The sequence below is a fragment of the Lotus japonicus genome, chromosome 5, assembly GCF_012489685.1.
Source record: "Lotus japonicus ecotype B-129 chromosome 5, LjGifu_v1.2".
Lineage (NCBI taxonomy): Eukaryota > Viridiplantae > Streptophyta > Magnoliopsida > Fabales > Fabaceae > Lotus > Lotus japonicus.
Window position 1 is genome coordinate 47,719,743 of NC_080045.1, and position 27,866 is coordinate 47,747,608.

Below are 27,866 nucleotides of genomic sequence, written 5' to 3' on the forward strand. Positions count from 1 at the left end.
TCACAGGCCAAGTTAGTGACGTGTCGCTCCCAGATTAATTCTCACCTAATATTTTACATGTAAGCTCTTTCTCCTTAGCCCCACTTGCCACATGTGCCCTGATTTTTCGTTAATAAAAAAAATACATTTTTAAATTTTAGATTTAATTAGGATTCAGGTTTTTTATTTCTTGATTTTATCTTAATTTATTTTTAGAGTATTAATTAATTTTTATGGTATTTTTATTGAATTTTCGGATTTTTAATTAATTCCGGATTTTATGAGTTTTTATTGTGATTTGCTAGATTTTGGTAGTTTTTATCTATATTTATTTAGTACATTTTTAAATTTTAGATTTGATTAGGATTTATGATGTTTATTTCTGGATTTTATCTTAATTTATATTATTATTTATTTTTAGAGTATTAATTAATTTTTATGGTATTTTTAATGAATTTTCGGATTTTTAATTAATTCCGGATTTTATGAGTTTTTATTGTGATTTACTAGATTTTGATAGTTTTTATCTATATTTATTTAGTACATTTTTAAATTTTAGATTTGATTAGGATTTATGTTGTTTATTTCATGATTTTATCTTAATATAAAATCTGTGATAAGTGATTTAAATTCCACGTGTATTTTCAAGTTAATTCTCATAAAAAAATACATTTTCAAATTTTAGATTTGATTAGGATTTAGGTTGTTTATTTCTTGATTTTATCTTGATTTATTTTTTATTTATTTTTAGAGTAAGGATTTATTTTATATACTAAATAAATATAGATAAAAACTATCAAAATCTACTAAATCACAATAAAAACTCATAAAATCTTAAATTAATTAAAAATCAAAAAATTCAATAAAAATAACATAAAATTTAATTAATACTCTAAAAATAAAATTTTTCTTCACCTAAAATTTATTTCCATAACAAATCTTGAAACCGATTTTTTAAAGGTAATTTTAAATCTGAGAAACTTTTTCATAAAATATTAAAATTTTAAAATATTTTACCAAATTATCTAATATTTACCTAGATTAAATAAAAAAGTAAAAATTCAATAAAAATACCTAAAAAATTTATTAATAAAAACTAACAAATCACAATAAAAACTCATAAAATTCTGAATTAAATAAAAATCCAAAAATTCAATAAAAATAACATAAAATTAAATTAATACTCTAAAAATAAACTTTTTCTTTACCTAAAATTTATTTCCATAATAAATCTTGAAACCGATTTTTTAAAGGTAAACCTGAGAAACGTTTTCATAAAATATTAAAATTTTAAAAGATTTATCTTAAAGGTAACCGATTTCTATAATTTTTTTACAATCTATTTAATATTTGATTGATTTTAAAAGGTGTATGATGAGCAAATAAATATTGATTTTTTTTAGTTAACAACATCATTATTAGTTTTATTTTTTTTATTTTTAAATCAAATAGATATTGATTTTTTAAAAAATTTACAGCATCAATATTTTTTATTTTGATTTTCCCGAAAAAATATTTTTTATATCGCTCTTGGCCATGGCTTAAAGCGAAGAGAGATGATTCGATGAACCCATTGGCGTGCTTATCGCCGGTGCGTGGTGGAGTGGTGGGATAGAATTTGGCTTGGCTGTTTGAGAATGGATGGAGCACGTTGCCTATTTATCTATGGCTTATTAATTTTGTTATTCGGTTTCTTTCATTTTTTATCTTTTCTACAGGGTGGTTATGCTCAATTATAATTGATAATTGGTTGCAACTACATTGCAACAAAATTTATTCATGGGTTGGAGTAACTTGCCTTGAATTTGCTTTTAAGTTTAAATTTCTCTTTTGATTGGGATGTATCTTTGTTTTGTTACATGATGCACGCAAGTAGTTTTTTACTTGGAAAAGAGAAGGAGGTGGATTGTTAGAGATTAATTGTTAAATATTTGAGGAATGATTGTGATAATAACTTAATGATCTAATAGGAAAAGTCTTTATCTACACTACCGAACAATAAACAGGGTATTTTCAAGTCGTCGTTGTGCCATTAAGTTCTGTCACATGGACACTTGTGGACTGGGCGAGCCCCTAAAGGGGCAACGCCCAGTGTGTAGCCCGCCCCGAGGCGAGGGCCTGGCCTTAAGTTAGGCCTCAGCCACGGAGGCCCAATCGGCCCAATAGGTAGTGCCCAAACTCTATAAATAGGAGGTAGTTACCAATTGTAGAGGACTTTTGCTCATTGGACAAAATAACACATGAAATTCAGCATTCTCTCTCTCATTCTCATTCTCTCTAGCTCAATTTTCCGCTCTCTAGGTACTATCCCTATCCTCAATGTTCATTCCCAGAACATTTGGCGCCGTCTGTGGGGACTATAAACTTTCTATTCCCATTCACGTGGATTGATTGTGCAAGAAGCTATCTCTGATTACGATTAGGCAATTCTCGAGTTTTCCGATTCTGATTCTGTGACCGGCGTTCGTTTTTCGATCGAGTTTGCGTCATTCCTGGTTTAGATGGAGACTCGACGCAGGAAGCAGCATCATTCACCAGTGCGACAACGAATTTCGCCGCCTCGGCGGCCTCATCGAGTTGTCCTGGATTCTCCGATACGAACAGCGGGAGTACAGCCGCCTTCTCCTCCTCCATCACCACCTCCTCCATCGCCAGCTCGTCCTCTAGCCCTTTGATCTTCGCAAGATGGGAAGTAATCTCGGCATCTTTCGTGGCGAGGGCTTCCCCATGAGCTTCGTCCGCCTTCTTGATCTCTTCGGACGTGGCTCGCATCACCGCCTCCATGTCAGACTTCGCCGAAGCCAAGGACTCAGCGGACTTTTTCTCTTGCTCCGCCAGCGCCTTTTTCACTGACTCCAGCTCAGCGCGCAATGCTTCGAGCTCTGACTCCTTAGCAACCAGCGCCTCGCCCCTGGCGGTCAAGTCCTTCTCAGCTTGGTCTTTTTCCTTTTTGCAAGCTTGGAGACTTGCATCGAGATCATCCGCTTCTTCCTTCATCAGCGCCAGTTGATCCTCCAGTTCACCGATTTTAATTCCCGCCGTGCCAATCAACTTGTCGGCCTGGACTTTTTCTTTGCCCGCTTGGTCTAGCAGTTTTTCGAAGCGTTTCTTCCAAGCGGCGGCGTCCTCCTGGTGTTTGGTGTTCTCAGTCCTCAACGGTTCAGTTTCAGCAGCGGCGGCGTTGAAATTGTCAAACGCATGGGCAAAAATACACCCAGCGCGTAGAAGACAAGCAAGGGTTTCCTCCTTGGTTTCATTAGTACTCCGGCTCAAAACTTCTTTCTCTATGGCGTCACGGTTGAGGCCGGTAAGCAAGAACTCTGAAGGTTCAATGGCGTTGGGAAGCATGTTGTAGTAGCTGGAGGAGCCGCCCTCATTACCAGGAGCTTGTTCGATCTGGGTCGCTTCAAAGGTAGCGGCGGCATCAGGAGAAGGTCTCTCTTCGCGGCGAGGCGGGGAAGACGCGGAGCACCCATCATCTGTTGGGGGCGGGCTAGGAGGTGCGTCTTGGCGAGGGGGAGACCTGGGGGTTTCATTTTCTTTTTCTTTCTCCCCAGCAGGAGCATCGGAGGACGCGGCAGCTTTTGTGGCATTGACGGCGACAAGTTTCTCAACAGCTGAGGGTTGAGAAATGTTGGTGGTTGTGTCAGCGGCTGGTGACTGGTCAACAGAGGTTGCTGTGGCATCGGCGGAGGCGGCTGTGGCGCCTACAGTAGTGGACTTGGCGGCGGCTGTGGTGGCCGCGCCCGCGGTAGCGGAACTGGAAGCTGGGATGGTGGTGGACTCGGTGGCCGTGGCGGTGGAGGCTTTAGCAACTTTTTTGCCTTTAGACGCAGCGGCAGTAGTGGGCTGAGCGTCGGGGTTGGAGGAGCCGGCGACAGAGGAAACTTTGACCAATTTCCTCCTTTTGGGGGCTTGGGCGCCCTCAGCTTGGTTCTCAGCACCGCCCCGCTTTTTCCCATCGCCCTCGTTGTTGAACTTTGGAGAAAAACGGGTCATTCTCCTCTCACGAGCTTTCATGAGCTCGGCGTTGGTGAAATTCATATCTTCTGCAACAATAAATAAGAAAAAAGGGGGGTCAGTAGCAACATAAGGGATAGGAAAGAAAATAGAAATGATAAAAGTGAACTATAAGTGACCTAGATATTTGGGTGTCCTTGAGAGGCGAGCACCCTCAAGGACTGTTGAGCAGTCAAGAAAAGGAAGTGGGGCGAGGAGATTCAAAAGGGCTTTGTCGTTGGCAGACAAAGATTCTTCTGAAGGATCGGTAATCCCATTAGGCTTCTCCGTCCAGTAAAAGGGAAAAAGGGCAGTCCCGTCCCTAAGGGTGAAGGCCTCTGGATAGGCGGGGTGAACCGCCACGCGGAAGTATCTTCGGGCAAAAGAGGACTTGGCGTTACTTTTATGAGGATTCAAGCATTTACGGCCAGCCCGGGCCTTTAAAGAAATTCACCCTTTATTTTTGATGGACTTGGGGTCAACATCGTAGAGGTAAAAGAAGCTGGTAGGAGATGGGGCGGTGCCAACAGCGGCGCACAAGATCTCAACGCACCGGAGCGGAAGTTGGAAGAAGGAGCTTGGTAGGCAATAAGGGAGGTAAAAAGCGGTCTCGGAAAGGGATGATTGTAGGGAAAAAGGGTTTTTATAGGCAAGGGGGAGAAGTTGGAAAGGTGACGCGTGTTGGACGCGTGTGGAAGATTGGAAGTCATGATGGTTTTTGGGGAAGTGGAACGCGTGTGATGGGGGTTACAGCGCACGATGGGACAGTTATGAAAAGTGAAGTGACGGTTCCGGAGAAAGAGGAAAACAGATGTAACTGACGCGTCACGTGGAGCAATTAGGGATTTGAAAGGTTTTTGAAATAAGAGGAAGCGCGAAAGGCCTCGCCACCATAGAAACCAAACGCCATCGCCTGACAAGTAATACCAGCATTAAAGTTTAGTCACTCGCCAGGAACATTGCCAGCCAACACTTGGGTGATCAGTACATGATCAATGCCTGCCACCTTTCTCGCCGGCGAACGATCGCTCACCTACTCCAACCAATCGCTAGTACGGAGCGATCGTTCTCGCCGCTTGTGGACTTGTGGACTTGCCGGTTTGGGTTGTTCGCCAAGACCAAAAATGCTTGTTTCCTTTTGCTTACGCCATGTTGGCGACGTAGTTTACTTATTTTTTCTCAAGCCATGTTGGCAGCTTAGATCCCAGTGTACTATAGGATACATGTAAAGGCATTTAAAAGACACACTTAGCTCTCATACTTCGAGCTCGGTGTCTTGTGGACTAGTGGACTGGGCGAGCCCCTAGAGGGGAAACGCCCAGTGTGTAGCCCGCCCCGAGGCGAGGGCCTGGCCTTAAGTTGGGCCTCAGCCACGAAGGCCCAATCGGCCCAATAGGTAGTGCCCAAACTCTATAAATAGGAGGTAGTTACCAATTGTAGAGGACTTTTGCTCATTGGACAAAATAACACATGAAATTCAGCATTCTCTCTCTCATTCTCATTCTCTCTAGCACAATTTTCCGCTCTCTAGGTACTATCCCTATCCTCAATGTTCATTCCCAGAACAACTTGACACAAGCAATCCAAGTAAGTCTAACCACCTGCAAAATTAAACTAACTAAATAAATTCCAAGTTAGCTTTTTTAGTAATACAAGAATGTAACAAGTTGTTAATTTTATTTGTGCAGATTCTATATAAGAAAGGGGTAGAAATTTAGGTTTTCTAAGTTTGTCTCCTTTGGATGCTTGCCAGCTCTTAGAGCACTGAACCAGGAAGCTGGCAATAGTGGTTGTTTTGAAGCAGCTTCTGGACTTGCTCTAGCACACAATAATACTTTGAGCAGTATTCTCACAAGCCTTGACCACATACTTAAAGGGTTTAAGTACTGTCATTCTAATTTCTATGATTGGCTTCAAGATAGAATAAACAACCCTGCAAATTATGGTATGTATTGCAATTTGCTAACCACTCATTTCCCAACCATACCAAGACAACCAAATAGTTTAGACACTCAACTGAAATCTCATTTTTCACTCGGGATGTCTGCTAGGTGTCTTTAGTGTGCGGATCTCCATGAATCATTACTCTCAATTTCCCTACTGCCACTGTATTTTAATCACAATGTATGTGACCAATTCAATTTTGATTTTCGTTGAAGGTTTTAAGGAAGGAATTAATGCTTGCTGTGGGATTGGCCCATATGAGGGCATTTTTACTTGTGGGGGCACCTAGAAAGTTAAAGAGTATGATTTATGTGACAATAGTGGCGAGTATGTACGGTTGGATTCTTTCCACCCAACAGAGAAGATCATGAGCAAAGGAGAAAAATTACACGTGTCAAAAAAAAATTTAAAGCATAAGTTTTATTAAATAGAATGGTTGATTGTACAAACAAAACTCAACAAAGTGAGCATAAACCCCTCCAATGTTCCCCAAGAACACCGAAAAATCACATTAAACAGGTCCAAACCCGGATCAAGCACTAATCGACCAATGAGAAAGAGAAAATGTCGGGGACCTAGATGTGGTAAAAAAAACCACATAACCTAACAAAAACAGAGCTCGCTATTGGAGGGGACGCGAAACATTACACGACATCAACCGGAAAGCAAAGGCAAAAAAACCTAAAGGGAACAACACCCGAAAACGACCCTAAACAGCACACGCCGACCCAAAATTTCACCACCTTCACTGTTGACCTTGAGCAGCACTCCGGCAACCCAGAACCATAGTGTAACACCCCACTTTTCGTTATTAGGTTATTTATTATTTTATCTTAATTATTATTATTATGCTATATGGTAATTTGATGAATTATGTGATTATAATTTAAATCTCATGTGATATAGAATAAGATTTAGATAAATAAGTTTGTTAGGTTTTTGTGTGAGTAATTGAGAGTGGGGCCCATTAGTATGACTATTTAAGGGATATGAGTGAATTAGAAAGAGAGAAATCAGAATTTGAGAATTGGAGAAGTTAGCAGAGGAGAAGAAAAGAAGCGTGAAAGAGAGAAGGGGAGAAAAGAGAAGAAAAAACCTAGAATTTGATCTTCAAGAGGTAAGGGTTTGAATTTATCTTGTATAATTGTAGAATAACAGAGGTTGAGTTTAACATGAAGGAACCCTCATCTTTTTTGAAAATTCAGAACTGAGAGACTGTGTTGAGTGTTAACATGTGGTGAGAAAAATTGATTTTGAGCGAAATTGAGGTTCCGGGGAAAATTGGGTTCTATTATGTTTTGCCCGCAGATACCCTAACAGTCTGTGTTGTAGAGAGCATAACTCTCTCTACAGAATTCCAAATTGAGTGAAACCAATTTTGTATGAAAGCTAACTCATAGGGCTATGTTGGGTAATATTTTCATAATTTTTCGATTGCTGGTTCAATACCAGAATTATTTGCAAGTTTATTCTGTTTCTGCCCGCAGACACCCTAGCAGCCTGTGTTATAGAGAGCATAACTCTCTCTACAGAATTCCGAATTGAGTGAAACCAATTTTGTATGAAAGCTAACTCATAGGGCTATATTGGGTAATATTATCATAATTTTTAGATTGCTGGTTCAATACCATAATTATCTGCAAGTTCACTCTGTTTCTGCTCGCAGAAACCCTAACAGCCTGTGCTGTAGAGACCATAACTCTCTCTACAGAATTCCAAATTGGGTGAAACCAATTTTATATGAAAGCTAACGTATAAGGCTATGTTTGGTAAAATTTTCATAATTTTTGGACTGCTCATTTAGTACCAGGATTATATGCAAGTTTGCTATGTTTCTGCTTATTTCTGAGATTGATTCTGAAACTGATTCTAGTAATTGATATGAGACATTTGATGATTTTGTGTTGCTATTTTGTCAGTGGAATAGTGAATGATTTGATAATTGTATTGAAGTGTTATTTTGTGCAATTTTGGTGTGATTTCCGTTATGGAATTTGGTGAGAAAATATGTTATATATTTGGGGCTGGAGTGGTCTCAAATTGCATGTTTTAATTTATGAGTTTTTGCACGAAATACACTTCATTTAGTCAAGAGGCAACGTGTCGGTTTTCATCGGAAAACTGAGGTTTGTCCCAGAACTGGCGTGGTTCTGGAAGTCTGGAGTGGACTTCATTGGTGGTTAACTGTCTGGAGTGGACGCGGTGATACCGCTAAGGTTAACAATTGGTACCACATGCATACATTAGAGTCTCACACACTAAGTTTCACGTTTTCAGTGGTTTTATGTGTTTGGTGATTTGTTGGTGAATTGTTTTGCTGTTGTGGTAAAGTCGAATTATTATTCTTCTTTAAGCTTATAATTTTTCGAAACATTAATAAGAATTGTGAAACTGTCTTGAGAGAAAATATTATAATCACTCAGATTTTAAAGTAAAGGTGAAGAGTTTATAAAGCAGGATCTGAATTGTTTACTTGCTCTTTGTTATGTTATATTTTATACAATGTAAGTTCTTACCCTTCTGTTGGAATGATGTTCTATGCGACATCGCTCAGGTACAGGAGGTAGAGATGTGGCTCATGAGGAGTAGCTTCGGAGAGTCTTAGCTTACGTTATTATTATTATTATTATAAAATAAGTGTCTTGCTCTGTAATGTAACACTGGTTAGATATGTTACGTTACTTTTACATTTATGTTGAGAGGATTTTATAATCTCTTCTTATGGAAGTTGTTGAATAATTTTCTAAATGATGGCGATGTCGTACTGTTGACGGCCGAAGTGCTTATGAAATTCAGTTCTGGGTATGATGAATTTTATTGGAATATCATGGAAGATAAACCTATTTAAATAAGTGATTTTATGCATCTTAGGATTATCTGACTGGTTTAGAAATTTCATTGGCAGGAATAATTCATTCTTTGAAAAGCATATGAACTTATAAATTTTCAAACACAATCAGTGTTAATTTTAATGAGTTTTCGTGAAGAAGTGTAATACTCCCTTGATATGTTTTTAAACTCTGATAAACGTTTTTAAATAAAACAATGGGAAAAAGGGGGTGTTACACATAGCGCCCAAAACAAGAACCATAACGCCCCAAAACGATCTATGACAAAGAACATCTCCGCACCGGTTGCACCGTGCCTTCGCCCATAACTCCACTTGCAACACCTCACGAACAGAGCTGGAAGAATCATCAGATCTGTTGTTAACACCAAAGTTCCAAAAAGGCAGAGGGAAAAAACAACATTTACCACTCCGAAGCATCAATCTGAACAAAAACATGGCGCAAGAAGTATCAAACTAGCTTCATAAAGGACCCTTTGTTGACAAATGCGGAACACAGACCAGCCATAAAATTAGGAACTTGAATCCTACGTGTCAATTTGTTAGATAGCTATATAAATTTTTTACAATCTATTTAATATTTGATTGGTTTTAAAAGGTGTATGATGATCAAATAAATATTGATTTTTTTAGTTAACAACATCATTATTAGTTTTTTTTTTAATTTTTAATTTTTTAAATTTTCTAAATCAAATAGATATTGATTTTTTAAAAAATTTACAGCATCAATATTTTTTTATTTTGATTTTCCCGAAAAAAATATTTATTGTATATATTTGATGTAATTCACATTTTAATTCGAAAAAAAATTAAAATCTTAAAATTAATATTCTATATAATTTTTATAACAATATAAAAAGCACAAAGTTATATAAATTTCGAAATATATACAAAATAAAAACGAAATAGGAAAGAAAAACACAATAATTATTTTTTTTAAGGAAAAAAACATTAATTATCTCTCTAGCCAATTAAGATAAAGAGAATAAATAATATGTCCAGTTCAAAAAATAATCAATAATATGTCAAAGATAATATCAAGCTTATTTTAGAAGATGATATCAAGCTTGAATAAAATGAGCTACTGATTATATCTAATATGCAGACAGAAAATTACTTTCAGCGTCAATATTGACTCAAACTTGGATGACTTGGAATAAACACAATAATGTCATACTTTATGATTTATCTTTCACAATTATTATTTGTGCTACTATCACATTCATTTTTTTTAAGATTAATATGTTGGTAATTCCTTATATTTGTGATTTGTGATATTGTCTTTATATTCACGAAGAATGTGAAACGAGTTACTGTTGATCTCAATCAGGCTTAGAAGATAAGTCTTTATGTCCACTTTGCTTAGCATTTCTGACTCTTTTATTTCATCCTTTGTTTAATTTTTAATAATCAAGGTATTAACTTACGTATCAAATACAATAGACATATTCTCCGTGCAACGCGCGGGTAAAAGAACACTAGTATAAATTAAGAAATAAAATGATTGGTATTCTATTACACCATTCTATATCCACTGAGTAGAGTAATAAGTGAGTGCAAAATACAAAAAGTTGGAAATGAGAAAACATAAGAAAGATAAAATGGTGAGAAGTGTAAAAGTCTAAAAGAAAAAGGTTGAAAAAAGGGGTTGTCTAAATGACTCATTATAAATTTTGGGTTAAATCACCCATTGCTTAGTAGTTCCAGTTATATTGTAACATGTGTCAATTTATTATCCACATCAATTCTAATTTTTTTATTTGCGTAATATATATTTAATTAATTAATTTAATTGCAGAATAATCCCTACTAATTTAATTAATAGCTTAGTACTCTCTTTTTTAAAAAATATATATATACCCAATCTCCTTTCACGTTCATCCACATGATCCAAACAATTCCAAACAACAGTAAAATTAAAGAAGTAATTCTGGTAATTAAAGAGAAACGCCAATTCCAAACAGAAAGGAGCAAAATTGAACAAAACCCAATTCACCAAATTAGAAATCCTTTCGAGGGAAAAGTTCACAGATGAAAATATATTTGACACTGCGCAAGTAATAAACAATCATCGATTCAGAAATATGGACATTGGATAACAAATAGAAGAAAGGATGCAAATTGATCAAGACCCGATTGATCAATCGGAAATCCTTCTGGTAATTAACTTTGATTTGGATCTAGTTTTTCTTCTACAATTCAATTGGGGCCGTTGCCATGTGTTAGATAAAAAAAACTATCAAAATGAAATTATCCACTACATCTCTCACTCAACAATGGCACAATTGACTTCGACATACTGATTGGAGAAGCGGCATGTCGGAGATCCACCACTGCACCACGTCGATCTGCGTCCCTGTTGTTGTCGGCGATGGATCATGGATGAAGGTGAAAGGGGATTGGGTATATATATTTTTTAAAAAAGAAGGAGTACTAAGCTATTAACTAAATTATTAGGGGTTATTCTGCAATAAAATTAATTAATTAAATATATATTACCAAAATAAAAAATTAAAACTGATGTGGATAATAAATTGACACATGTCACAATATAACTGGAACAACTAAGCAATGGGTGATTTAACCCAAAATTCATCATGGGTCATTTAGACAACCGCTTGAAAAAAAAGTGAAAATGGTGAGATGATACGTTCAGTAGGTGCTACAAGGAATAGGAAGTTATGGAAAAAGTCAAAAAGGTAATGTTGGGACTTGGGGTGTGAGACAGTGAGAATTACTGAGCATTAATTTTTTTCCTTTTCCATGCGCGTGGCACACTGTACATGTTTTCATTTCAGGTAAAAAATTCTGAACTGTTTAAACAGTTGAACCACCGGTTTTGATCGGTTTACCGATTTTTTTGACCGGTTTAACGGTTTTTGACCGGTTTTTAGTCCCTCCGATTATGAGAGAGGACTGAACCGGCCAAGGTTCCGGTTCCCGGTCAGAACGATCAGACCGGCTAGTCCGGTCCGGTTCTAACAACCCTGATAAAAACAAATCAAATTTGGTCTTTATGGTTTTGTTTTAAAAAGTATTTCAAATCATAACCTAGCAACTAATGGTTCGGTTCATTAGGCTTGGTTGATTCTATTTTTGAGGTGTTTGTCAAAAACAAATCTTACAAAGACAAGGGAACTAGATGAGAAAAACCGACGATGATATATAGACTCGAGATAATGATATGGCTTTCGCCCTTTTGATTATTTTTGTTAGATCAGGTTTCCTAATTGAATTTAAAGAGATTTTCGATTGGGATTTCTTAACTACATATTTGTTGCTGCCCGATTGTTTTAATTTGATTACATGAAAGTGTTGGAATTATATATGTGTAAACGAAGATGATCGTCTTTCTTAGAATAATGAGTCTAGGTAATGAAAAATAAGTAATAAGAAGCTAGCAATAGATGAGTTGTTGGGCACCGGTCCTTCTTGATACGACTTGTAAACAAAATCCATGTATACAAATTGTAAAATTATGCAAATGCTAATTTAGATGACGAGTTAAGTTAGACTTTGTAGTAAAAAAAATATCTTTTTTTTTTATAAGGAAATATGTATTAAGCTAGCACAAGGGTGCTAGAAATACTAATTGATATCTATTAGTTGAAAATTAGATAGAGATTAAAACCATAGCTTAGCGATAGCTAAAAATTAGCTATTGATCAATTTAAAGTTTATTATGAAACAACCATGATGCACCTTACTCTGCCATTTGTGCTACCACATGGTAGCTAGCTCTAATAGTTGCAAAGTAGAAAAAGAGACAATTAATAAGATTACAGAAATTCATTATTGCTGAATTGGAGGAGTATGATGGATGGTTTTTGTTTTGGTAACCAGTAGATGGATAGATTATCGAAACATGGAGGGAGGCATTCGCGGTGGAGCATTTGGTGGCCCAATCCAACCTGCGTATATTTTTGCCAAATACCATTCATTAGCTTTGTTTTTCGACCAAGAATATACCATTAGATTTGTTTTTTATCGACCAAAAAAAAAAATTTGTTTTTTTAGAAGAAAAAAAACCAGTTGATTTTTCAAATTCATTTGTAACTGAACCTTGACATGAGTCAAAAGAAATATATATTCACTCTTCCGGGTTTTTTTTTACTTTGAAATATAAAAAATTCCCATATAATATAATATGACATACCATGTTAAAAATTAATTAATGATGAACCATATTTTTGCAACTATTATTCAGAATATGTTATTTAAAGAAAAGTGTTATAAATACTCTTTCTTTCCTGAACAATTTTTTCAACTCTTTCTAATTGGTCAAAATTCATGTGTGCCGTTAAATTGAAAATGAGATATATATTTTTAGTAGACATTACTTAAATTTTAACTAATTAATGTGATTATGTGAACTATATGAGAGTGTTTACAATATGATTTTTATGTAGTAAAACTAATTTGTTGAAACGTCATTTTTAATTTGTGAACCATGTTTTTCTTAATTTACCGTAAAAAAAAGCCATATAATATATACCTTTGGAAGGGTCAAGGCCTCTTGCTTTAAGCTCAGCATGTTCTTGGCATAAGGCACATGCATCGCAGCAGAAATGAACACAGCAATCACAACAAGGTTCAGCAGGTAACCCAAATTTTTTCCTCAGTTTCTCTCTGTAAAGGCACGAGTAGAGCCAGTGACAGGTGATGCACATGAGTAACCCATAGACACAACCTTGCGCAACGCAAGCTATATATATGTATCAAGGAAGATATATATTAGATCACAGATCAAAGACAACAAAATAATAAAACATCATATATAGTAACATGTTTTATTTCTTCTTTAATTGCATGATTTCATATATATACTTACAACTACGCCCTTCATCTACAACTTCTGCAATTTGGCCAAAGGTGACACACGGTAGACAACAAGTTATGATACCTGCATTCAATTGATTACAGATCATTCATTGGATTAATATTGAAAATTTTAACAGTATAAGAAAATTGGTAAATTGTATTTGTAGTACTATCTTACATGTTTTGAGGTCTTCTCCACAACCACAGAATTGAGCTGACCATTTGGGAGGGGAACGACCGAAGATCATTTTCCAGGTGCAAAGAAAATGCTTAACAAAATGTTTGATATAAGTGATGATGATTTGAGCTCCTTTAATTTGTGTTGTTTATATAATCACTCACTCCACAACAATTTCCATTGGAAACATCGATTATTAGGAAATATAGTTTGAATGGTTTGAGTTTGACCCATAAAATTACAAAACACTTGAAAGGGTTATAGTGTTGAACTCTTCTACATCGGAATGCCAATTGGAATTCATACCTTACTTTTTTATCTTGCTTCCTTAAAAGTATATCTTGCCGTCTAATGATTCATGAATTTATCAAACTAATTATTTTCTTCTTTTGGCCGTCTGATGAATAGTGGATTTCATTCATTCGGTCCTATTTTTTGTTATATCCTTTGTTCTTTCTCTTTGATGGACAACTTTGTATATGGATAAAAGTTTGGATATGATCGGCTCTGGTCACTATCACGACTTAGGTCATGCCTTTGGTTAGTTAGAGAGTATTTTATAATCACTCATCAATACAACTCTCACATTAATTGTTCTTTGATGATTTAAGAGTGTCTTGTGCATGAAAAATATATAAGAGAGAGTACTCTTTTTTTTAGTATTATAAAAAGTATAGAAAGCTAATGAAAAACATATTTAAAAAATGTTTTGATTGATAGAAAATGACTTTAATGATAATAAAAAAGTTAAAAATACACCTATTTGATTAAAAATAATAATTTTAATGATGGTTTATCAATATTTTATTATATTTAATTTAATGGAAGAATTTTGAAGAAAGAGTACAATAAAATTTATGAAAATCAAGAATTGAAGTTTGAATTTAACATATAAGATATATATATATATATATATATATATATATGTATATTTGTTGGCTAATGGGCTATTTATCTTTGCTTGTTTCTTGACAAAAATAAGTTGTCCAACCTAGTGACTTAATAATGGGCTGTTTTAACTAGTCTTATTGCATTCTTTTGCTCAACTTACCAAACCTGCATCCGTCAACCACTTTTTTTGTGTCACCCTATGATATTGGGGTGACAAAATCATCACTTGAAAATTGAAATGTATTAACATCATCAATTTGCCTTGATTGAAAACTGATAGCCTGGCTGGCCCGTCCTGCTAAGTGAGTATGCTTGCTTCGCTGTGTTTATTTTTCTTAGCTTCTTTGTAATGTGTTAGGTTGTAGCTTATGTTGTTTATCTTAAGTGTCGTTAGGTCGTCTGAACCAAGTAATAGCCCAGTGGAGAAATTAATCACTTCAAAGTAGGGATAATGGCAAAAGGGTACAAGCAAAAGCTAGGTACAGATTATTAATTTGAAGTATTTTTCTCCTAATGCAAGATTATAAATATACATATATTTTTTATGCTTATTTCCTTATCGGCTTAAAATAAATGGATGTTAAGTTTACCTTTTTAAATTGTAGTTGGGAAGAAGAAGTATATGTTGAGCAACCAATGGGATACGAAATAGAAGGCAAAGAAGGCTTAAGAAAAAACTTTGTATAGCTTGAGGCAGGCAAAGCACTGAGGGCGTAATACAAGAAGATTGTCTTTTTTTAGAGAGAAATATATATATATATATATATAAAGTGAGAGTAATGTTTATTATGAGAGATGAGAGCATTAAATCGTTACCATATGATTTTACATCAATGGTTAAAATTAAAACATAAAGTCACATGACTTTGTTAAAAAGTCACATGATCACTAATTAGCATTTAATCTTAACCACTCATGTTAGATCAAACGGTCACGATTTAATGCTCTCATCTCTCACAATAAACATTGCTCTCACTTGATACGCTATATATATATATATAATAGAAAGTGGTGAGAAACAACCCCTCTCAAAAAAAAAAACCCACAAGCAATGCCAAAGCAAACACAGACGCAGCTAAGATAGGTCTCTATTAAAGTCGAAAACAACGGTAGGTTCGATCGAATAGGCTCTTACCAGTCGCACGACACCTGCAAGATAGTGAATCATCCCAAAATGAGCAAAACACAAAACCCAACAACCACCATAGAGCTGAGACTCGGAGTCTAAATAACTTGAAACAAAATAGGAAAAAGAAAACTAGGAAAAACACTATGACCTGACGAGCAGAGCACTGACACAAAGTCCAACACAAAGTCCAAATCGCCTCAAGACCCAAATAGCAGCCACCACAGACAATCGACAACCAAAATCAGCAGGAAACCAAGACATAGAGGCTAGAAGGGAATCGTCGCCTCAACAATCTTCAAGAGGAAAGGAGAACAACATGCACAACCAAAATGCACACCACTTCCGCAACCACCCCGAACGACGCCTCAACCAACAAACACCACTTTCGCTGTTGAAAACGATGACGGGGAACCACCAAAAACAACCCACGAGCCAAAACCACGGGACAAACACCATGACGACGCACCAAGAAGCTCACCCGACCACAGATATGGGAAGGAATCTGAAATCTATTGGGTAAGCATAGGGTCGCTGGAGGAGTCACCGCTGAAGGGAAAAGGAAGAGCACGACGAGTTGCGTAGCAAGAGAAGACGCTGTCATACCTGAATCAAAAGAGACCGGAGGCTTCTCCTTTATAAGAGGTCAGAACTCATCCTCTTCTCCAACAAAAAAGCCACCAACGAGCACGAAAAGAAAAGATCTGGCCCCAACAGGCTAGCACCGATCTGGGCAAGGCTCGCTCATGATGACGCAATTGCAATGCGAGGAACCAGAGGTTGTTTGGTTCACTAACAACATTAGAGAGCCCTCTGATGCGAGCTACAGGAAAGAAGAGGGAGGAAAATAAGAAAGGAAGGGGGTTGTCATCGCGTGCGAACTGTGGCCTCCCGGTCGAACGGAGCGGTAAGGACGAGAGAGATGCGATCCTCTAGTGAACCCACAAAACGGAAGGGAAAGAAATAGGGGCGAGAAGGACAAAGGCAACCAGGGAAAGCTTAAGGAAAGGCGAAGAAGGGAGAGGAAGAGGGGTTGCCACCACGCGCGAAGGCAGCGTGGCAACCACCCTGGTCAAAACCCTGAACGACGAGAAAGAACTATTAGAGAGAAGTTTCGTAGAGATAGAAACGAAATTGGATCAGTGGGCTTTATTAGGTAACATCTAAATCGTCATCTCTTTGTCGATTGACTCTTTATTTTTTGGAACATGAATTTTTGAGATGTCCTTTAGAGCATACTCTATATAATCAATCTCTTGAGGGAGAACCTAATATGCACCATTTTTAGGTGGTGTAATTTTACACCACCTACTTTGACTGGGTATAGCAGGTCAACACATTATATTTTTTAAGAAAAAATATCATTAAAAATTTGTCATATATTAAATATCTTTAAAAAAAATGTATTGACCTGTTATAGTAGGTTAAAAAAAGTGGTCTAAAACTAGACCACTTTAAAAGTGATCCACATTAGGGGTCACCTGAAGATGTTTTTATTGTATGTCTTTACGTTGATTATTATTAATCTTTACCGACAAGAATCCAAAGACGATTGCATAATTAAAAAAAGTTATTGTTACTATTAGAAATAATAATAAACAATTTCCTTACCATGAAAAAGGTTAAGCAATATTTCAGATAACTGGTTGTTTGACATGATATCAGAAACTCAATGACCAAGTAGTATAAAGTTCGATTTTTGCCCCAAGCTCTTCTAATAAAAATAGAATTAAAAGCACATGGTAGATGAACATGTACATTATTCACGCTTCAAATTCAAACAAGCTTTGATTATTTGACAATTAGTTATTTTGTGATAACAGATTTATGGTTTAGGGTTATTTTAGTTACCTGAAATGAATAGTAAAGAATACTCATGACTTTGCTTTGACTTTAAAAGTTCTACAGTCATTCAAACTATATTCTTCATGTACCGGTAGCCTCGTCCCAAATGAATGTGCTTGGCCATTTTACTCTCAGCAAAAGTAACATGCTTTTCTTTGATTTTCATTTCCCCCTTTTTGTTAGTGGGGCAGATTCGGTGGAGAATGCAGTTAAGAGCTGCCTCATACTTTGTCTTATAGAACCAATTAAAATTTTGAGACGAATCAACAATCAATTTGATGCAACAAGCTTTTCATTTACGAGTGGTTTAATTTGCTCTTGAGCGCATGGAGATAATGGGGCAAATTAACAATATGTTGCTACTCTTTTAGAAAAGGCATTTCTGCACAACTTCAAACTTTCAAGTGCAGTATTGGTCAGAAATGTGAATTACAAAACATGCAATCACTTTACATTTTCCATATGTCCTTTGGTTTTTATACACGTTTCTTGTTATTATAGCTAGAAATTTAGCTGTGCGCGTGAATAATATTGTATCATTATGCTAATTTGATTATGAAGACATGATGACTCCTTAATTTCTTACCACTTTTTTCTACACTAAGAAAACCGAATCTGATATATGATTAAAATTCTCATTGTATAATTGTCACAAGATACTATTGCATATATCTTTTAGTCCAAAGTCAAATTAGACCACTAAAATTCACATGAATTAGATCTCTAGAACTGCACTTGGTGTACTCAACAATGATATATACACACATCATTTCTTATACACTTCGTTTCCACATATTTTTATTCTTATTTCTCTCATCTTATCATCTATCACATACTAGTCATTTTCACCTGTGCGTTGCACGGCGATTAAGTTTATTGTGTAGATATATCTGTAGAATATCAAATAACAGAGAATAAGTTCAAACATGTATGTGAATAGACCAACTTAAAAATGTTAAATAGAATTCGTTGTATGGCCTACCGATGTCAACACATGAACAATATTATAAATCTAAGTTTTTACGGAATGCTTTGCAAAAACAAACAAATTAAAAAATCACAAAAATGCCAGCAGCATGATCGCTTAATAGAACTTGTTGTCCATGTTCAGTGATAATGACTTCAGACTTGAAGTTGAATTTTGCTACCAATTCAATATTTGAGTAACATAACCTACAATGGAAAAAGTAGATATATGAGTAATAATTAGTAAGCAATACATCATTTGAAAATTAAAAACAAACCTTATAGCAACAGAAGTATCCTTCAAGTTAGATGACCAATAAGCTACTTGACATTTATTTATACTGTCAACAATTAAAACAAATACATATCAGATTTGGTATTTAAAAAAATATAAACCCAACAAAATTGTAGTAAAAAACAACACTTACATATCAAATATTTTCAAAGACTTCTTGATAGACAACTTTGCGGGTAGTATTAGAAACTACTCCTTGGTCATCTAGGATTAGTATCTTCAAACATTTTCTAGATTTAACTCTTGATAGTGCAACATATAATTGCCCATGAGTAAAGACAGGCCTTGGCAAATACAGTCCAACATGAGTTGAAGATTGTCCCTGACTTTTATTTATAGTCATTGCAAAAGATAAAGTAACAGGGAATTGTCTGCGCTGGAATTTGAATAGAATGTCAGCATTAGATGGAGTTAAGCTCATCCTTGCAATAAAGGTTGTTTCTCCCATCGTGTTTCCGTTTAGAACAGTAGCAATAATTATATATTTAGTCAAAGTGTTGACTATCATTCGAGTGTCATTACATAACCCTGCAGCTTGGTCAATGTTTCGAATGAGCATGATAGGGACACCGACTTTTAGTTTAATTTGATGGTTTGAAATTCCGGAGCATTTGTAATCATTTAAGAATTCAGATATAAATCATTCCGCATTGACAGTCGAATCTTCATCGGACTTGCATGGAGTATCACAATTCAAATACTCTGTTTCCTCACCAAGAATCATAGCTAACATAATGTTGTTGATTTCCTCTACACTTTCAAGTGTTGGTGCAAGGATTGCTCTTTCTTGGAAGAATGAATTTTTTTCCAAATTAAACAAAAGTATCGGATATGAAAAATTTACTATTTCAAGTAAGGGATCCTTACACGGTTTAATAAGAAGATCTGGAGGAATCTCAATGAGTGATTCGGCTTCATCAATGGTTATAATTGTTCCGTCTCCCACTTGAAGCAACCAATCAGCAAACTCTTTTATTTCTGCTGATGAAGAAGATGAGTTAGCATTTTGCAATCTCATATTAACAGTCAATTTCATTACCTTGCAATGCTTCCATAGATATGAAGAATTGATAGCAAAACCCACAATCTCTGAACGGCTTCCTTTGGAAATAACTGGGAGTATTTGTCTAAAGTCGCCTCCTAGTACCATAATTTTCCCTCCGAATGGAATGTCATAACCATAAGTAGATCTAGTCGATCTTCATAATGTCATTTAGAGATATGTCCAAAGCTTCAAAGCAATGTTTGTTCAACATAGGTGCCTCAAAGAAACAGTGTGTCTTTTATAAGTACTCATGTTCCTGAATAGCTCACTAATAGGAATGTCCTCACGAAATCCATCTTCTCCATAAGGAAAAAGTAAAGGGTACTACAGTGGGATGAATGCAGTATGCATTTCGTGGATTTTTGTCAAGAAACCATCTCTCAATTTAACAACAACATCCCTACCAAATTGCATATCATCAAAGTCACCAACGATCAAAGCTGCAACCCCATCAGCCGTAGACATCTTATAGGTTCTGGGATCCTTTCCCCTTGCTCGAAAAAGACGCACAGAGAGTTGAGAAGTATCATCAGAAGATAGATGATCACGAACCTGCCAAAAAACTCTAGCAAGCACATTGGTCTGGTCAATCAAGTTTTTTAAATCCTCAACCAATGAATTATCAAGCTCTTTTCCAGCACCGTTAGAGCTGCACAATGTTTAAAAAAAAGATTAAATAATTACAAATAAAGATATACATGGCGTAATATTTAATGACAATACGTATAATATTAAACTTTTGTGTTATCTAAGAATTTTCATCTGATATTTTGTTTCATTCTATGTATCGTATATATACAATTGAGCAAATTTTGGGGGTTGACCTACTTGCGGAATTAAGCTTCCTATTCGATGATAGTTTTGACCGCATAGGACAAATTGTGGAGGCCCGCCTCCGTCATTAATAGAAGTTTGAACCTTACCACCCATAGAGGTAAATGCGAACATGGTGTTATATGCTCTGATATTTTCCTTAAAATTCTTAGCTCTAGGATATTTGTCTGTCCATAAATCCAGTAATAAAGATGGCGGGTTGCGTAGATAAGGAAGGATAACTTTTCCTTTTAAACAACACAATGAAAATGCAGCTTGTCCGGAGGATTTTATTTTCCCAGTTTTCTCATCATGCCACATTAGAGCATTACAATAGAAACAAATAGACGTAGGATCACCCAAGTCAAGTATTTCTACAAATTGTTTAAAATGCATTTTTAATAAATTATAAATACAATTATGTATTAAAACCTTTTTCAGATAAATAAATTTAAATAAATGAAATAGAGAATCTGTATCTTCAGCCTTTTTAAGCAAAACAATCATGTTTGGAGGGATCTCTGGGATAGGCTCTTCTATTGGGTCATTGTCTTCAGATTCAGCGTTTTCTGCATCTGCATTTTATGTCATGCAACCAAAGGTTAAATATAAGAGTTATAATGGTATATAAACCAAAATAATAACCATGGTAGATACTGGGAAAAATATGGAATGCTAAAGGAAAAGATATTTAAAATAACCTGACATATTGATGACCCGGGATTTAAGGCTATTTTCTTAGTTTATTTGCATGCATTTTAATGTATTATTTAAGATATTTTAATCATTTTAGGACACTCTAGGCCTATTTCATGCATTTTAATATTTTTATTTAGTTTTAGTATTTTTCTACATTTTATATTATTTTTCTAGATTTTATTAGGATTTAAATTAGCTTTATATTTTATGTAATTATTATTAGGATTTATTTACTTTAATTTAGGATTAGATAAGTTTATTTTAAGTTGTTATCTTATTTTTATCTTGTTAGTTTTCATCTATCTTTAATTAGGACTTTTTGAATTATATATTTGATTAGAATTTAGTTGGTTTATTTTGAGATTTTATCTTATTTTACTTTATTTTTATTTAATTTAATTTCAGGAAAAATCAGGAAAAGAGAGCTGATACTGCGCTGAGGGTCCACTGTAATTACCATGCACGTGCGGAAATCGGATGGCTGCAGCTTAATTCCTTCCACGTGTCGTGATCAGGCCTGAGGTCCACCACAAGATAATGAGTTGTGAAGCGCTGGATTACTCCTTTATAATGTATGACCATTGAGGCGTCGACACGTGGCAGGGGGGTGGAAGATTTGTTTGGTTTCACGCGAGACAAGGAGACCACGTGAAGAAAGGAGAAACAGATTTGAAATAACAAGATATATTGAAAGATTAATATATATATTGGACGGTACCAGTACGTAAACAGAAGGTGAAATTGGACTGGGATTTTTTTGAGAGCAGCTTTTGAGTCTTTTTCCTAGAGTGAACCCTAGCACCACTTTGGAGCTTTTTGAAGAACCTTTATTTTTCTCAATAAATTATTTGATCATGAAAGTCATGCTTGGCTAAACCTCCGTAGGTACTTGGGGTGTTCGGTTTGATTCTCTTGACCTTATGTTTTGATTTACTTTTTGACTCATGAATCCTAGTTTTATTTATGAATTTCTCATCTTTTATATATGAATCTTTATGCATAAAGATTACTTTTGCTATTTTGTATGCGATTGAGAAATCGGTAGAAAATAGGGATCCGGTGAGAAATTGATTAGGAACGTCTACGCCTTAGAGATAAGGGTAACTTCTAATTGTGTTGGCTAGTAACTAAATACTTTAATTCTCCAATTGAATTCGTCTAGGAACTAAGAGATTAGTGTTAGCAGTTTAATTTGAAGTTCTGCGTAGTTAAGAGATTATCACGTAGAAACTTAGGCAAGCACCATAAATAAGTTAGATAATTCATGAGTTAATTAGTCTATTAAGAACATAAGTGAAATTGATGAAATCCTACCCCAGGTACTTCCCCTTTTGATTGCTCTCAATACTACGTACTTGCTTTTCACTGAATTTTACAACTTTGAATTAAGTTCTTTTTCAACAATTATTTACCCCCAAAACCTTTTTACTAGTCTTTTTAGTTATTTAATAGGTGAAATTGATTTGGACAACCGCAATCCTTGAGTTCGATATTTTATTACTACTTAACGAATAGGTACACTTGCCTAGGAGTTATCAAGTTTTTGGCGCCGTTGCCGGGGAATGCGCTTTAGTCTAGAATAATAGAACCTATTTCTTACTTTTAAGACTTTACTTTATTTTTTTTATTTTTTTTGTTACTTTTATTGTGCTGGTGCTACTAACACTGGTTTGCTAGTGTATGCGAGGTACTGTTGATCGTAATTCCCTTCTTTTTGATCCTGAGATCGAGAAGACTGCTCGGAAGAATCGAGCTCAACAGAGAAAGCAAAAACAAGCAAAAACAATGGCTGAGACACCGGAACAGATTGAGGCGAGGATTCGAGCTGAATTTGAAGGGCGATATGATGCAGATTATGAAGCTCGGAGAATTCAGCGAGACAGAGAGTTAGAAGAACAAAATGCCAGGAGATCCATCCGGGAGATAACTACTCTTGACATAAGCTTTGAATTTCAGGGAAGTATTGTTCCACCTACTAATGTTCCAGAAAATTTCCAGGTGCCAACTCACTTCATGCACCTAGTGAGCCAGCACCAATTTGGAGGGAGTATACTCGAAGATCCCTATGCTCATATGGCTACATTCACAGAGCAGTGCACCCCATTGAAGAAACAGGGAATCACTCTAGACACAGTAAGGTTGATGTTGTTTCCCTTTTCCTTAAGGGATTTTGCTGCCACTTGGTTGAGGTCTCAACCTCCACACAGTATTGTATCATGGGATGACCTAGCCAAGAAATTTACGTCAAAGTTTTTTCCAGCAACCCGCACGAGGAAGTTAAAGCAAGAGATCAACTCCTTTCTCCAGATGGATCTAGAGAACTTATATGAGGCATGGGAACGGTTCAATGAGCTTCTAAGGAAATGCCCAAGCCATAATATTTCTCTTACTGATCAGGTTGTAATTTTTTATACCGCATTGAATGACTATACCAGAGACAAATTAGATACTGCAGCTCCAGGTGGAGCTTTTGATGTTTTGCCCACTAGTGAAGTTTTAGAGATAATTAATAATCTAGCAACCAGAGCTATGCATTCCAACAACGACAGGCAGAACAGAAAAAGTGTTCAAGAAGTAGAGACATGTGATGCCGTTCTAGCCTCAAATAAGAAGTTGTCTCAGAAAATGGATGCCATAGTGAAGCGTTTGGATGATTGCCATGTGGGCAATGATGATGCAAAATTCGATGAGGAGGTAAAAATACTGACTAACCCCCAAAATAATCCATATTCCAATACTTATAATGCAGGTTGGAGGAATCACCCCAACTTCTCTTGGGGAGGGCAAAATAAGTCGATTCAATCAGGAGATTCAAGACAATATTCCAACCAGCAATTGAAAAGGATGCAATTGAAAAGGCCGACATTAAGAAAAACAAGTTTATAGGTTGGATGGAGGCTAACCAACTTTATGCGGCTGGACGAGACATTACTTATTCAGAATATCCCACCAAATTTGTTTGGAAAGACGACACAAGAGAATGGCGCCCTAGAAAACAAGGTTTCTCAATTGGTAGAATTTCACATGTGCCTCCATCATGCGGCGATGACTATTACTTAAGGATCCTTCTGAACGTTCAAAAAGGTTGCACGAGTTTTAAAGACATTCTCACTGTGAAAGAAGTGACCTACAGTACTTTTAAGGATGCGTGTTGTGCTCTTGGTTTGCTAGAAGATGACAAAGAATTTGTAGACGCAATAAAAGAGGCTAGCTTCTGGGGGTCAGGAGAGTATCTTAGAAGACTGTTTGTGGTGTTGTTGATGTCTAACAACATGTCAAATCCCGAGGTAGTTTGGGATAAGTGCTGGCAAGAGCTTTCAGATGATATTCTCTACAGACAAAGAAGACGCTTAGATTACCCAGGTAAGCCTCCTTCATTTTGGATCATTCTAAATTGCGGATAACCTGCCAAACTCATCTAATTTATCTGTCTGCAGGACTGAATCTAACAGATGATCAGAAAAAAAACCTGGCGCTCGCTGAGATTGAGAACATGCTACAAAACAATGGCAGGAGCCTGCACAATTTTGTTTCCATGCCTTATCCTTCAGACATTGTTGTCGAAGACGTTGGACAAAGACTGATTGTAGAGGAGTTGAATTACGACAGGAATGAAATGAGTGAATACTTGGACCAATGTCTCTCCTCAATAACTGACGAACAAAGGCATGCGTATGACAAAATAATTAACGCCGTCTATGGAAACAAAGGAGGATTTTTCTTCCTGTATGGCTACGGTGGGACGGGTAAAACCTTTGTCTGGAAAACGCTTTCAGCATCCATTCGATCAAGAGGTGATATTGTTCTCAATGTGGCTTCAAGTGGTATTGCTGCACTGTTGTTGCCTGGAGGAAGGACGGCGCACTCCAGGTTCAAGATTCCCATACCTATAACTGAGGATTCAACATGCAACATAAAGCATAACAGCCCTCATGCTAAATTGCTGATAAAGGCGAAACTGATCATTTGGGACGAAGCTCCTATGATGAGTAAATGGTGTTACGAGGCTTTGGATAAGTGCTTGAGAGACATTTTGAGGTTCACCCCAGGATATGACTCTAGCATGCCGTTCGGAGGAAAAGTTGTGGTTCTGGGCGGTGATTTCAGGCAAATCTTACCTGTAATTCCAAGGGCATCCAGGCAAGATGTCATCAGTGCAACAATAAATTCATCCTATCTATGGCCTTTTTGTGAAGTTCTTTGTTTGACAAAGAACATGAGACTCCTGCAAGGATCTTCGTGCTCAAGTGCATCAGATATAGCAGAATTTTCAGAATGGCTGTTGACTATAGGTGATGGCAAGGTCGGACAGCCAGTTAACGGCGAATCAGAAATTCAAATACCAGATGAAATCCTTATAAAAAACTCAGAAACCGGTTTTGAAGACTTGGTCAATTATACCTACCCTGATTTGTTGCGCAACATGTCTAACTCTGAATACTTCAGGGAAAGATCCATTTTGGCCCCCACTATTGAACTGGTTGGAAAGGTCAATGATTACATGATGTCTCGGGTCTCGGCAGAAGAAAGGGAATACTTGAGCTCTGATTCAATATACAAAGAAGACGGCAATGTTGAGAGTGAGCTGGATGCATTTTCCCCCGAGGTATTGAATGCGATGAACTATTCAGGACTGCCACCGCATAAGTTGAGTTTGAAAATTGGAGTCCCAGTAATGTTAATGAGAAATATCGACCAGTCCAACGGATTGTGTAATGGAACAAGATTGACGGTGAAGAGATTTGGAGACCATGTCATTCAGTGCACCATTCTAACTGGGACTAAAGCTGGATCTACTGTACTGATTCCTAGGATGACCATGAATACAAATAACACAAATCTACCGTTCCAATTTCAGAGACGGCAGTTGCCTATATGTGTCTGCTTCGGTATGACGATAAACAAAGCGCAGGGACAAACACTAGGGTGTGTTGGGTTATATCTTCCAAGATCGGTTTTTAGCCACGGACAATTATATGTGGCGCTATCAAGAGTCAAAAGCAAACAAGGGCTAAGGATCCTCATAGAAAACCACGACGATCTTCCTTCTAATACAACAATTAATGCTGTGTATGAAGAAGTGTTTGACAATATAACTCCATAAGGTGCAGTTTTATGGAGTTCTACATATTCATTTATATTTAGTACTATAAACATTTACATGGTATTCCATTCATTCTAACATGAAATTTCTTTTGTTACTAGCTGAATTCGTGTATATAACCAAAAAAAATCAGAGACAATGACCTAAGTTAAAATAAGAAATTGAGCATAAGCCAAAAGCTTTTCTAGAATGTTACCTGTGTATCATCATTAAAAACAAGATCACGTGAGTTGTATCTATCCAGCAGATTGAATGCATTATGGTTGGCAAAATCATAAAACTGAAAATGAATCAAGAGATTACTAAAACTATAGATTCAAGCAAACCAAAGCAACTCCAGCTACTGATTTGAAAGAGAATACCTGAAATAATTTGATGCACTGTTACAAGTACTTCAGAATCATTATGTAATTTCAAAAGCAATACATTACCTGACATAAAAGTAATACTTCTTAAACCATCTTAATTATAGTTAAAATGAGAACCGCATAAGTAGTTTGTAATGTACAAAAAAGTATTTCTCAAAAGAGACCACTTATCAAAAGTAGCTAATCCCACATAATAATTAGCATAAAGCCACTGACCTTTCTCAACCTTGCGGCAATTTGCCCATTGCATTGCCCCTTTCGTATTGAAACCTGATCCAATGCAATCTGAACAACATAAACAAGGACATGAGAATCATTACAATACGATGTTAGCTCCTGTGGATGCACCAATCACCTCGAATTCAAAGAAACGATTGTGTAGCGCAATACACGAAGAAGCATGACGAATGAGATCGGAACTCAGGTTCAGAAGGAGAAAAATCAAAAGCTCATGAGAAATATAAATTTTAAAAAAAAAATGAATGGATACTTGAGGCCTATGCGAACCCTCTTATAAATCCATTTCATTAAAAAAAATTTTTTTTTTTAACATTACATCTATTTTCAATTTTTATTAGAGAAAGAGGTTCTTGGAGAATGAGAAAGAAATGATTGTGTAAAAATAGAATGAAAGCTGGGTGAGCGACTTTTCGGAGGAATAGGTCTGTGGTGGGAAAGAATATTTGACGAGTTAACGGAATTATTATAAGATTGACTTGAAAAGTTGACTAAAATTAATTTTTTTAATTATAAAAAACTAAAACAATATAAAAAAGAAAATAAGGACAAACAAATGACGGTAGATTAAAACACATTGAATTTTTTTTAAAAAAAAAATTGTTCAAAACACATATATTTAAAACAATGGTTAAGATGTATTTACTAAAAAAAAACATATATAGTGTAACACAACATTTAGATTAACAATTTTATTAAACACAACTA

The 27,866-nt window shown here is 35.9% G+C and overlaps 1 protein-coding gene and 1 non-coding gene across 2 annotated transcripts; both read right to left on the reverse strand.

The window, feature by feature from the left end:
• Positions 1-12,390: 12,390 nt before the first annotated feature.
• LOC130718690 (cell number regulator 7-like) lies at positions 12,391-13,899 on the reverse strand. Its single transcript, XM_057569315.1, has 4 exons — positions 13,770-13,899; positions 13,602-13,673; positions 13,266-13,475; positions 12,391-12,681 (listed from the first exon to the last, which is right to left on the reverse strand). Exons 1-4 carry the CDS (start codon positions 13,837-13,839, stop codon positions 12,626-12,628), a joined length of 408 nt encoding a protein of 135 aa, XP_057425298.1. The 5' UTR covers positions 13,840-13,899; the 3' UTR covers positions 12,391-12,625.
• Positions 13,900-23,723: 9,824 nt separating this feature from the next.
• LOC130721657 (small nucleolar RNA R71) lies at positions 23,724-23,830 on the reverse strand. The gene has a single exon (XR_009013578.1). It is a non-coding gene; the product is annotated as a small nucleolar RNA R71 (small nucleolar RNA).
• Positions 23,831-27,866: the final 4,036 nt, after the last annotated feature.

Coding starts and splice junctions, on each gene's coding strand:
- LOC130718690 (XM_057569315.1), bottom strand. CDS start 13,839: ATGATCTTCGGTCGTTCCCCTCCCAAATGGTCAGCTCAATTCTGTGGT. Junction 13,476..13,601: donor TGTAGATGAAGGGCGTAGTT/GTAAGTATATAT, acceptor ACATATATATAG/CTTGCGTTGCGCAAGGTTGT. Junction 12,682..13,265: donor AGGCCTTGACCCTTCCAAAG/GTATATATTATA, acceptor AAATATACGCAG/GTTGGATTGGGCCACCAAAT.